Raw genomic sequence first — 13,734 nt, forward strand, 5'->3', positions numbered from 1 at the left:
GGAGCTTGTTAAAATGCACTTTCCAGGGCCCCACTGCCAGGGCTGCCTGAATTAAACTGATTGATGGGAGTAGGGCCTTGGAACCTGCATTGTGAATGACTACCCAGGTGACTCTTGGTGCTCCAGACTTGCAGTGCCAGTCAGCAACAGGAGATGGGGTGGAGTGGTGTGTGTGGGTGGAGGGGAACCAGAGTGGGCAGCCAGCCTTCTCTGTCATGCTCACCTCCTATAGTCGGCACTCTCTCTTCCCAGTGCACTCTTTTCTGCTTTGCTTTCTCTCTCCTGCCCTCTCTCTAGTTCCTTCTAGAGACTTGGCAGGGGGCCGGGGCGGGGCAGGGGGCTACCCCCTTAGACAAAGGACCAACTCTTGGTTCTGGGTGTCAGCAGGCAAGCATGCAAGAGATATAGCGGCCCTTTCCCCACTGTTGGCTTTCTGCACAACCTCCCTTCCCTGTGCACTCTCTGCCCTGCTCTTGCTACTTCTTTGTTTTCTGACATTCTGGCCCCTGGGTCTCTTCTGCTTTTGCAGACTCATCAGAGTTTGCTGCTGGGAGGGACCCTCTGCATCTCCTGCATCTCTGAGTGGTAAAAGACAGACTCGGGAGCTGCCCCTTTGCCTAAAGCCATGCCTATGTCCCCGAGCTTCAGCCCATGTCTCCACAAGGAAATATGACGCTTCTATGGAGGGCCAACCCGCAGCATCTTCCCTGTGTTTCCTGCTGGTCTGAGAAGCCCATTCACACTTCCCTGCTTCAGGTCGGTCCAGCTTCCAGCAGAACCGTCAGCTGGCCAGCTGAATGCCCAATGTGGCACAGCCTCTGATTGGCACCTGGCAAGGCTGGTTCTTATTGACTTTGAAGACAAAGCAATGTATATATACTCCTCATCAATCCTATTTGCCACAATAATAATAGTACAACATTTGTCCTTTAACACCTTCCCCATTGCCTACCCAGGCCTTCCAGTTCACAAACTTCCCTTTGCAAATACCACTTCGCATGGGAAAGTGACATTATTCAAACCAGTGGCTGAGGATGGATGGTCAGACATTCCTCATGATGGGTGAGTGTGTGAAGGCTGCAGAGTTTGCGGAAAGTAGGGAGAACAGGCATGTAGATAGTTTTGAGGTGCTCTTACCCGCTTCATCCGCACGCTCCGGCGCTCGAGGGAGTTTCGAACAAAAGGTGGCTTTTTGGAAAGAGTTGAGCTGTCACTGTCACTCCGATTCAGCTGCAAGAAAAGTGTCATGAGTAGTTAAGCATGGTTGGAGTGCAGTCTGGAAAGTGCCCCAGGGCCAGGAGGGAGGGCCTTCCTCTCCTGTGCCAACACGCAGAGTGGCCTGTGTCCAGGACCCACAGGAGGCAGGCTTCATTCAGATCTTCCTTTCATTTATGGGAACATTCATTGAGCATATACTATGTGTGATGCACAGAGCCACATGCTAGATGTATGCTATCTCATTTAATCCTTACAACAACCCCAGGCGATGAGACCATCACCATTTTATAGATGAGAAGACAGAGGAATAGGAATCACAGAACTTGTCCAAGGTTGGAAAGCTGGTAAGCAGCACAGCTAGCAGTGAGTCTCCAGGGCAGGCACCTGCAATCACCAGGATAGACCATCCCTTCTACCTACTATGCAAAGGTTTATTTAAATCTATTCCTCCTTGTCATTCACAGAGCCCACCTTTATAGCTCAAATGGGGCCACTGTCAAAACTGATTAAAAAAAAAAAGCCATTCACAGGCAAAGCCACAAACATTGTCTCCTAGAAAAAGATGGGTGCAGACAGGTTTGGTGAGGGTTCTGCTGAACATAGTTCTTCAGAATCTCTTCAATCACTATTTATACTCTCCCAGAGGGCTAACATTTCCCTCCATGGTCATAGGTTAGGTGTGTAGTGTAGATAATTGGGGCAGCCTTTCTACTGAGAGTGTGCTCCCCGTCCTCACCCTGGAGGAGGGCTGCAGAGGGAAGGCTGGGATGATGGCACATCCCAGGAGGCAGATATGGGGCGGGGGCTTCCTTCTACAGTCCGGTTTCCAAGTCAGCAGGGTCACCACAGGCCACGGCTACCGAGACTGTTTGTTCCAGCAGCTCTCAGCTCATTGCTGCATGTCCCTCCTGAAAAGCTGTTAGTGTTGTCATTTTCATAGTTATTAACAATTATTAATGATAATCACATTAATAGTCCTGCTAAGTTAATGAACACAGCAACCCCAGGGCATTCACTGATGAAATAGCTACTGTACTAGGCAGAGCCTCCAAAAGAACCAGAAATAGAATTATGGTAACAATAATAACAGCCCATTTGCACTGAGAAGCTGCTACAGGCCACACAATCCTAATCCATGAGGGAACTGAGGCCCAGAGATGATAAGAAGTTTCTATAAGTCACATAGCTGGCAAGCGTCACAAAAGTTCAAGGTGTATTGGACTCCAGGACCATGCCCTTTCCTGGTCCGCAGGCTGTATGTATGGCTCAGAGATGACACAAATATGCAGAATGACAGGCAAACCATCTTGACAACTGGGGGTGGATTCACTTAGATGAACTGGCTGGATAAAGTGCTGGAAGGGGTTTTGATCATACATTGTTTCACTTCAAAAGCAGCACTTGTAGTACATGTGTTGTATCAACAAGAAATATGTATCACAACAATTGATCCTTCCATTGTGCTGGTTATGTGTTAAAGACCCTGTCATAAAAGAGCTATGAAAGCTACAACAAGTCTTCAACTTAACATTTTCTTATTTGAAGGTATTTTCATGTGTAATCTCAGACACGGTACAGAGTCTTGTGGTAATGTTACTTCCATTTAATAGAAGAAAGGGCCTCCTCAGGAGGTGGCTCTTAGCAGCTGAAAGACTGCGGGCTTTAGAGTAAGATTGCAGGCTTTGCCATTTAGAAGCTATGTGATCCACAACAAAGTGCTTTAACTTTCTGAGCCTCAGCTTTGGCACCTGTGAAATGGAATTAATACGACTTGCCTTGCAGGGTTGTTTGTGAGATTAGAAGACAGAAAATACATGTCTTATTTTTTGGTGGGGAACATGGCTAATCAGATTTGAAATTCCATCCTGTGGGTGGGGAAATCTCCATCGTATGAGTCTTGGTGAGGGGAATGCCCACCTCCCACTAATGAGAGCTGAAAGCACCAGAGCCTTGTGTGCACAGCTTCCCTTGTAGCTAGAGGCAGGCGCAGAATGGGGCTGTTCCAACTGGATGCCGCTGTCCCAGACTTTGAATCACAACCTGGTGAGATGGACCCAATTCTCTGTATGGTGCCCCTCTGATTTATGCAGGCCACTCTTTTGTTCCACAAACATGCCATGTGTTTATCAGTGTCTCAGGGAGAAGCCATTTGCAGTCAATAGTGGTAGCAGCAGCAACCAGGGCTTCCATGGCCAGCAGTGACAGGAGACCCAATGGAGGAGCTGGTACTGAGACCAGAGGCAGCAGTGGGGCCAGCTGGGGGCCAAGTCCTGCAGCAGCATCAGTAGAGTCCTCACCCGACTGGCTCTGTGGTATGATTCTGGCTGTGGTCTGGCCGGCTGTGTTCCTGCCTGACTTCGAAGCTGGTTCTACAGCTTTCCAATGAATATATGAGCTCCACAATTACCTTTCCACAAATTCCTTTCCTGCTTATACTGTTTAGAGTCTGTTTCTTTTGCTTGTAATTAGGAGCCCTGACTGGGCACAGGATTTGGTGCTAGGAAGTGGTGTGCTATAAGTAAAAAACTGGACAACGTGAACCTGGCTGTGTAGAGGGGGCAGGATTGGGGGGTGGGCAGCACAAACCTCAATATTCCTTTTTGGCAATTTGGCCATACTCATTTTATGGATGCAAAACAGAGATTTAAATTGTTACCTGTTGTACCTGGGGAGACAGATTGTCTGTCTATGGAGTTTTAAGGGAAATGATAGGAAAAAATTTAGGATGTCGTACTGTTGGCTACTTCTTGCAGCCTTCAGTAAGATTCTACAAGAAAGAGATAAGCATGAGCTGAAGTGGGCAAACTAGAAAACAAAGAAGGAAAAAAATATGGTTTTGTTAAGAAAGTCTCTTTCTGCCTGTAGTATCTGATCCAAGTTTACTGGGAAAAAAGAAAGCATCTTAACTGACACAGATAATAAAATATGTGAGGTGCCCAGCATAGCGCTAGGCTTGTTACAGATGGGACTGGAGCACCTTGTTATCTGAGGATGCCAGTCCTAGAAAAGGACCACTTAAAGTGAATCCACTTAAACAGGGGACTGGACTTTTACAGTAAATATCAGGTGGTGTGGTGTGGGAGGTTTGATTGCATCATTAGTTTGAAAAGAGAAACACTTTACAAGCATCATGCTGTTTTGTATCTTCCATTTAACAAAATTACAAGCACATTCTAATCCCGATAAAAAAGAATGAATCAAACACTAATTTCTTTTGCTGTGATTCCTCTGACAAGTAATTCTTCACTTTGTGCTAGATTTCCACTGTGTGTTCATAAAGGCAGTAATTTTTGCAAAACAGAGGGTTTTATCCATTATCCGAAGGGCTTTTCTAAGTCCTTCATAGTATTCACTTTTGAAGCATTGATTAGATTTTTCTCTTCTTCAGTTATGAGCTGGCTTAACTGCAAGATCCTTCACCTGTGATTCAAAAATTCCCCAATATCACATTCAGACTTCAGGATACCCTGTGCCTTTGGCAAAATATGCTGCCAGTGTGCATTGTGTTTGCATTGCCTTTTCAGAGCTTAAAAACTCACAAAGCTTACAATTAGCTAGAGATTTGACACAGAAGGGAGTGGTTTACGTTATTACTGGGAGGGAATGCAGACAATGTTTCAGGGAGGACTAATATGGTAAGTAGCCAGTAAATTAGTGAAAATTTTCATGTTATGAAGTTAGCTTCTTGACTCAATCCTATCATTGAGGCCTTGAATACTGAGTTCTGATATTCAGATCCCCCCCCACCCCTCAACCCGTATCCCCTTTACCAATAACAACAGGCAGATAAGCGGCAAGTTGATTCAGGGAAAGTTCCACTGGTCTTTTTAATATTTCCTTCTGTGATGGCTGATTGGAACACTAGGCAGGAAGGTTCTGTTTATGTTTCTGTTTATTGTTCAATGATTCTTTATGGTAGAGGGGAAGTAAGGACATTGACATATCACTTCAGCTCAGGCCTTAGATAATGTATATGCCTAATCTGCATTGTCCTCATGGAAAGTTCCGTATCCCTAGCAACCAGCCCTTGGACTTGAGAAGTGCTCAAACTCTCCATTTGCTGTAGAATGAAGGCAAGTGAGCTGGCCTGGAAAGGCGTAGAAGAGTTGGATACCTGGTATGGTAGACTGAGTTATGTACCACAGAAAAAACATGTTCTGAATTTTAATTTACATTCCTTTCGGTGTGAACCCATTGTAAATAGGACCTCTTGAAGGTGTTATTTTTAGTGAAGGTGTGGCCCAACTGCATGAGGGTGGGCCTTGATCCAGATTACTGGAGGCCTCATGAAGAGAACCTGGGAGTCATAGGAGCAAGAAAGGAGAGGATGAGAAAGCCAAGGAACCCCAAGAATTGCTGGCAGCCAGCACCAGGATGCTACAGTCTTCGGAGAGAAAGCAAACCTTGCCGATATCTAGATTTTAAACTTCCTATAGCCTCATGACTATGAGCCAATCAATTCCTGTTGTTTAAGCCAAGCCATTGTGTGGCATTTGTGATCATAATCTGGTAAACCAAGACACAAGGTAAGAGTGTGAAGGAACAAAGACCTAGAGCAGGGCTTATAAACTCCAGTGGGTCTTGGAAGAGCAAGTTGGCAACCTAAATGGTAAAGAGGGCCAGGTGGAGGCCAGGGTGAACTGGAAAAACCTCGGTATGTCTGACTCATGGTGCCAGGGAGTCCCTTTTTTGCCCCAAAAGAAACTGGAATTTTATGTGACACCTCCCCATTTTTATTTTGTTACTTGCCTTTCCTAATTTTAAATGATATAACTAATTCAACTGAAAAAACAAAAAAGGCCAAATAAAACATCTGTTGCCATTTTGTAACCTTAGACTGTACAAAAGAAACACCCTGGAGGTGGGAAAGAAAAAAATGCCCATTCAAGGGCAGTGAGAGGGTCAGTGATCTTGGCAAGTGGTCGGGTAGGATGGAGGGCAGGGAATGAACAAGGGGGAAGTGGAGAGACAGGTGGAATAATAACAACACAACAGGTACTGGTTACTGTGCCCTTTACATGCTTTATCTAAATTCAGTCTAATTCTGACCCTATGATGTCGGTCTATTAATTCCAGATGAGGAAACTGAAGCCCAGAGGATACTCAACTATGCGTGAGGGGGAGAGTCACTGGGATTTGCACCCATTGCTGTGTGAGGCTGACATCTCTTGAGGCTACCTCGGAGAGTCACGGTGCTCTGGGAAGAGGCAGGGGGCCACACACTTGCTTACCCGGCACACATACTGGCTCTGAGGTCCGGGGGAAAAGGTCTTAGAGCGGATGATGGTGCTCCCTCGAAGAAAGGGCCCAGGCGGTGGGGCACCCACCCGCCTGTCCTTGGGCCGTACCACCGTGGGGGATGGGGCTGGGGTCTCTGTGTTGGTCTCTTTGTCCACCTGAGGAAGAAGTCACAGCCTGAGGCCACCAGTCTCCACACAGACTCAGACACCCTCCCCAGGACTCATGGGACAGAGTCCCCAGCTCCTCCCCGCTTCCCAGTCACCTTGTCTTTGGCCATTCAGCTGCGGAAGCTGGGGCTCCAGCCTTCCCTAATTTACTCAGTTCAGCCCAGTCAGGATGGCACCCGAGGCTGGAAGTGTGGTTCCTCAATAATACTTAGGGAGATGGGGCTAGTGGGAGCCCATGCAGTCCCCAAACAAAACCATGTGTGCGGTAGATGATCCTCTTGCACTGGTGTGCCAGTGACATTTTGGTAAAGCCACACCCAAGGCCTCCACTGCCCCATCCAAGAACTGCAGATTCTTTCTTGTAATTATGGAGACAATCAGCAAGTATACGGTTTTTTGTTTTTTTTTTTAAAGAATCACTGGCTTGCTTTAATCAAGTGTGTGTGTGTGTTTTAACCTTTTAAAGTTATTTAAGCTTTAAACTTTTAAAGTGCAAGCAACAAGAAGGGAGGGTTGTAGGGGAGATCATCTTCAACAAGGTATAGTTTTTTAAAACTAGGTCATCAGATTTTCTACTTTCTTTTCTCACTGGTTAACAGACCAATAAAAACACCCAAATGTAGGGCCTCTGCTAGTCTAAGTAGTGCCTTTGTGCATATTTTTAAAAAGCACCTCTTCTGGCTGTTGAAATTGCAAAAGGTTCTACTCCAGCCCCTGCTTGGTCAGGCACCTTTGTGCTATGTGTGGCCTGCCCCTCCACCCCCAGGTACCCTGCTCAAACATAACAGGTGCTCTATTTCCAGGAGTCCTGCAGGTGGAAAGAAAATAGCGTCTTTATGGAATGTGAATCCTGTGTTACCTACAATGTTCGCACTGTAGGGAAGCAGGAGGTGAACTGAACTTAACTGGAGTTCCCTTTTTGGATTGTATGTCGGGTAGACGAAATGAAGAAATGTATCCCTTTGAAACCTTAGGGTCCATCTGCAAGGTGGTTTTAGGGCATCCATTTTATAGATGAGGACATGAAGGCTCAAGCGGGTGAAGGAATCTACCTAACATGACACAGATAGGGAGTAGCAAAGCCAGATTTGAACCCAAACCCATATGATTATATTGAGATTTGTCCTGAAAAAACAGGAACTACAAAGGGCAGCAGAGACTAGAGAGGTGAGTGGCGTCGTCTGGTTTACTGTCACGGAAGTGACTTGTGGTAGAGGCAGGGACTTTCCCATACAACCTTCCAGGCCATACCCATTCTGAGGGCCTGTCTCCTGATCTGAAGATGAGTTTGCCTTGAGTCTTTACTGACTGCCTGGGCTCAAGGACTGGGGACTATTTATCCAGAGACGGCTCCTCCCATCTCCCCAGCTCTTCCTACCTTTAACGCTGGGCTCTCGTCCATATCCAGTGAGGTTTTCTCAGCGAAAACATCCTCCTCTCCCCCCTCCTCCCCCTCCTCCTCCTCTTCCTCAGCTGCTGCCTCGTTCTCGCTGTTCTCCTCTTCGTACCTCCTGTGATGACAAAGGACTTTGGTTACCCAACCAGAGCTCACACTGCCTCTGCTTATCTGTCTTTAAGTGGGTCAAGGGCAAGCCTTCCAACCCTCTTCAGGACTGAGGATACACTTTTCAAAAAAATATCAATTTTAGTAAGGCATAATTTATATATAAAATCCACCCACTTTTGGTGTGTAATTTGATGACTTTTGTCCTATGTATTCACCTGTGTAACTAATACCACAATTGAGATATAGATCACCCAAAGGTTCCTCTTCCCTTTATCAGTTACTCTCCTTCCACCTCCAGCCTCAGGCAGCCATTGCTCTGCTTTCTGTCATATTGGTTAGGTTTGATTTTTCTAGAGTTTCATGAAATTGAACAGTATGTGCTCTTTTGTGTCTGGCTGTTTTTTCTCGGCATGAGGTTTTTGAGATTTTTCCCTGTTGCTGCATATATCAGTAGTTCGTTGCTTTTTATTGCTGGGTAGTATTCCATTGGGTGGATATACCATATATTATTGATGCATCCACCAGTAGATGGACATTTGGATTGTTTCCACTTTTTGGCAGTTATGAATAAAGTTTCCATCAACATTTGTGGACAAGTCTTTGCATAGATATATGTTGACATTTTTCTTGGATATATACCTAAGAGTGGAATTGCTGGGTCACATGGTAAATGTAAACTCATATTTTTAAGAAACTGACAGCCTGTTTTTCCAAAGTGGTCATGCCATTTTATATTCTCACTTGTAATGCTATGCGGGTTATAGTTCCCCATCTACACTTGATACTGTCAGTCTTTAATTTTGTCATTCCACTGGGTGTGTACTGGTCTGTCATTGTGGTTTTAATTTGCATTTCCTTTTTAAGGATCTTAGGTATTTGCTGACCATTCATATATTTTTATTATTAAGTTGTATGAGTTCTTTCTATTCTGATATGAGCCCTTTGTCAAATATACATATTGGCAAATACTTTCTCCAAGTCTGAGCTTGCCTTTTCATTTTCTTAAGGGTATCTTTCAAAGAATAGAGGTTTTGATTTTGATAGTCTAATTTATTAATTTTTTTCTTTTATGGTTTGTACTGTTTATATCTCATAGCAGAAATTTTTGCCTCCTCCTCCAGAGAGCAAAGAATTTCTCCTATATTTTCTTTTAGAAATTTTATAGTTTCAACTTTTATGTTTAGCTCCATGATCTATTGCAGATTAATTTTTGTAAATGATGTGGGTAAGGGTCAAAGCTTCCTCCCCACCCCCCAACTTTTGGATATCCAGTTGTTTCAGGACCATTTGTTGAAGAGACTTGACTCTGGGGGAAATTCTTTAAAAATATCCTTTCCTCTTGGATTCCAGGGTTGGAAGGAAATGGAGTGACAAATGGACTGAATTTGTTAAGTAGTAATTTATTTCTATCCCCATCTTTATTTTTCAAAGACATACATAACTGTCAGGCATGAGTCAGTTATGATCAGCATGAGACAGTATAACCACACTGAGCTGATAGAATTCCAGCCAAAAGCAGAGAATTTAATATTCTAATTAGTTGGCTCAGTGAGTCTGTGGATAAACATCAGCTTTCTCTTAGGATTTTCCCAATAGGAAAAATAGATCTTGGATCTTTACCACCAACCCTGTAATTAAAACCTGCCTTGCACTTGGATGGGAACTATTTTCAGTGAAGAGGCCTTTGGTCTTCCTGGTTCTCTCCAGTTTCTCTGTCTACCACCAAAAGAGCTATTAAACATGTGACTAGAGAGCACTTCCCTAAAGGAATTCTATAGAAGCCACATGCACCAGCATTTATTGAGGGCTTGACATGTTCCAGGTGCTATGCTAAGGGCCTTACAGCAGAGCTGGAAGAGATTGTTGTCCCCATTTTACAGATGCAAAAACTGAGCATCAGAGAGCTGACATGGCTTGCCCAATGTCATGAGGCTGTTAAATGATACAGCCAGGATTCAAACCCAGATTTGCTAAGCGCTCAACCACCATGGCTATCTATCTTTTTGACTGTGAATCTGATCTAAGTATTTCAGAAAGGAAAAAGAAACACTCATTCTTGACTGTAAAGGGGGAAAAATCCAAATTAAAATAAATCACATTTTTTCACCCACTGGAGTGGCAAAAATTTTTCATTTTTATTTTTATAATATCAAGTGTTGGTGAAAGTACAGGAAACAGGCACATCCCTGTGAGATGTGTAATTTAGCAATCTCTGTTAATATTTAAAAATGTACATATTTTAGATTATGTACAGTAGTTGGATTATATTGAGTGTTATGGTATAGTTTAAGGTCAATCACTATTGATGGGAGGCTTTATTATCTTATTTGAGAACTATCCTGAAATGTCTATTAAAATATGACACACATGCCCTGGGACCTGGCAATTCCACTTTTCAATGGCTGCCCTAGACACACACACATTCCCAAAGAAGGAAAATACAAAGATTTTTACTCTGGCATTGTTTGCAATTATAGTCTCCTGTATTTTCTTATACTTTTAGAGTTTTGTTTTGCTTGCAGATCTTTAAAAAAACAAACCAGTCAAACCAGTCTTCTGTTTATATGCACTAAAAAAGTCTAAAAAAAAATTTTTAAAAAAAGGGAATAACAATGTTATGCTTGGGTACTGAGGGAGAAGGAGTATAAATTAGAACAGAGGGCCAGTCTTTTGCAGGCCTCAACACGTGACTCTGGAGCTGAGTGGGCACAGCAAGGCTAGTTAGTATTCAGGACCGAAAGAAGCCTCCAGTCTAGTTGGGGGTGGGGGGGGTGGGCGGTGCAGATGGATTTACCCCGATATAGTAGCTTCGGGATCCCCAGCCCTCTTTGTAAATCAGTGTCTAGGGAAGTTTGAATGGGAAGGGGTGGGGAGAGAGGGGGCCACAAAGGGAGAAAGAACAGAAGGCGGTTGCTAGGAGATGGCGTGAAAAGTCTCAACACAAGCTTGGAATTTGGCGGAAAGTACTGATCTTGTGCCAGGGTTTTGGAAGACAGGTCCTGGGCCTGTTTTCAGTATCAGACCTTTGCCTGTGTGAGTCACAGGGCATCTCAGCACAGCAGTGTGCCAGAGAGACTGAGAGAGGGAGAGACAGGAGGACAGAGAAAGAGACAGAAGAGAGGGAGAGAGGAAGAGAGAAATTGAGGTCGGGAGAGAAGAGAGAGAAATTGAGATGACTTAAGAGAGAACCCTAAAACAAACAAATTCCAGGAATCTTGCCTTACTCTTTAACATAGCAGAGGAAGGGTGAAGGAGCAGAGTAAAACAGAAGGCAGCGAACTACAGCTCAAGAGCCACTAAAAGAGCTATTAAACATGCTACTGGTTTTGGGATGGTCCATGAGCTGTGAATGGTTTTTAGAAATTTTTAAATGGATGGAAAAAAAATCAAAAGGAGAATGATTTTTCACAACATGTGCAAATTATATGAAATTCAAACTTCAATGCCCATAAATAAAGCTTCACTGGAACGCTTACACGGTCCTTCATTTACATAGCATCTATGGCTGTTTTCTCACAACAATAGCAGAGTTGAGTATGACCCGCCAAGCAGGGAATATTTACTATCTGGCTCTTTAGAGAAATGTTTGCCAACCCTGGAATAAAAGATAGGGGAGGACTCCTTCTGAGACCAAATATACAAATTTAGTGCTGTAACAGAACAATGACAGAGAAGATTGAGTGCTTGTATGTGTCAGGGTCTATGTTAAGTCATTATCATGCATAATTTTATTGAAGCCACAAAATACCTCACCATGCAGTGGCTTTAAAAAAAAAAAAATCTTTATTTCACAAATGAGAAAACAGAGATTTACAGCAATGGTCTTCAGCCCAGGCTGCATATAAGAATCACCTCAGGAGCTTTTAAAACATACCGATGCTAAGGCCACACCCAGACCTAAGATCTCATAGTATGTTTGCTGAGCTAGACTCTGAATCCACATCTGTCTTATGTCAAAGCACAAGCACTTAAGCCCAATCCATACATCCTCCCACATGGCAAGGTTCTCAGGGTGTAGCCATTTCCAAGATGGGATTCACCCTCTCACTTTCCAGTTGGTAGTTGGCAGTGTTCCTTCTCTTTTTCCTAATAATAATTTCTACCATTTATTGAGTGTCTATTATGTGCCTGGCACTTTATTACAGAGTTAGTATTTCTCCATTTGCCAGCTGAGGCTCAGAGAAGGTGAGAGTGACTTGCCTAAATTGGAAGATCAGGACAGTGACTAGAGGGGAGCCTGGTGTGTGCTTCCAGAGTGCTGTAATGCTTTGTTTCCTGATTTGGGTGCTGGTTACATGGGTAGTTTGGTTTCTGAAAATTCACTGAGCTGTACACTTGGGTGAACTTTTCTGTATGTATGTGACACTTCAGTTAAAAGTTAAAAAAAGCTTTGCCTCAGGTTACACAAAAAATGAAGCAAGCATTTGAACCCCATTCTACATCAATGTTTCCTAAAGTATGTACTAAAATGTCTTTGTTGATATACAAGAAATTAAATGGCATTGCATCGCACAGTGAGAAACCTGTTCCCCTTTCAATTCTCTTTCAAACCTTCTGATTACATCAAGGAAGAAGTTTCTCTTTGGCAGTGGCATATCTTTAACATTGTGGAAACATGTGCTAATCTTTTTTAACAAAGGGAGAGAAGACCCCAGGCTTAAAGCAAGCAATATAGCTAGCTAGACTTTATATTAATATTGTTTTGTTTACATTACATTTAATTTTCCATTGTTATATTTGTGAGACATACTTGGCTCATGGCCTACCCAATATCCATTCCCACTTTCTTCCCTAGTAAACAACCCTGATTTATGTACCCAACTAACAGACCTCATTTCCTAGTCTCCTGTGCCATTAGGTAGGTCACGTGGCTAACCTTGCCCACTGAAAAGCAAGCAGAAGTTGCTAGGTCAGACTTTCAGCAATGCTCCTTGGTTAAAAGGCATACAGGCACACCCTTTTTCCCTCTTTCCTGATGCCTGGTGGATCTGATGGCTGGTGATCCAGAAGCCCCCTTGGGCTATAGAACAGCCCTGATTATTGAAGTCCCACAGAAGGGACAGCAAAGCAGAAAGAGAGAAAGAGGCTGGGTTCCCAGTAACACCAGGGAACTGCCAATTGAGCCTCAGATTGTCTCCCCAGTAATTATACTCCTAGGTATATACACCAAAAAAATTGAAAACAGGGACTCAAATAGATACCTCTACATGAATGTTCATGGCAGCATTGTTAACAATAGCCAACAGGTGGGAAAAACCCAAGTGTACATTAACAGATAAATGGATAAACAAAATATGGTATATGTATTACATACATACATACACACAATGGAATATTATTCACCCTTCTTCCTTTTACGTAAGAGAGAAATAAATTTCTATCTTATTTAATCTGCTCTTTTTGCTTTCTGTTCCCAGCAGTCAAATACAAGTCCTTACTCATGCAACTTCAATTTATAGCAAACTATATGTATTTTCCATTTACAGTAATATAAAGTTACTTGAAAAATTTTTTCTTTACCAAGATAAATGTAAGTGCATCAAGACAAACAGTAACACACATTAGGTATGAAATAAAGTGATGTATGGAACACAATGTGAC

The 13,734-nt window shown here is 43.4% G+C and overlaps 1 protein-coding gene across 2 annotated transcripts in view; it reads right to left on the minus strand.

The window, feature by feature from the left end:
• The window catches only part of WWC1 (WW and C2 domain containing 1), a 164,137-nt gene that overhangs the window by 5,624 nt on the left and 144,779 nt on the right, over positions 1-13,734 (minus strand). For both annotated transcript variants that reach the window (XM_037799533.1, XM_037799534.1), the window contains 3 exons: positions 8,005-8,137; positions 6,450-6,614; positions 1,138-1,230 (listed from right to left, as the gene is read on the minus strand). In XM_037799533.1, coding sequence (XP_037655461.1) covers positions 1,138-1,230; positions 6,450-6,614; positions 8,005-8,137 — 391 coding nt within the window. The remainder of the gene's footprint in view (positions 1-1,137; positions 1,231-6,449; positions 6,615-8,004; positions 8,138-13,734) is intronic.

Source organism: Choloepus didactylus, chromosome 11 (assembly GCF_015220235.1).
Source record: "Choloepus didactylus isolate mChoDid1 chromosome 11, mChoDid1.pri, whole genome shotgun sequence".
NCBI classification, from domain to species: domain Eukaryota; kingdom Metazoa; phylum Chordata; class Mammalia; order Pilosa; family Megalonychidae; genus Choloepus; species Choloepus didactylus.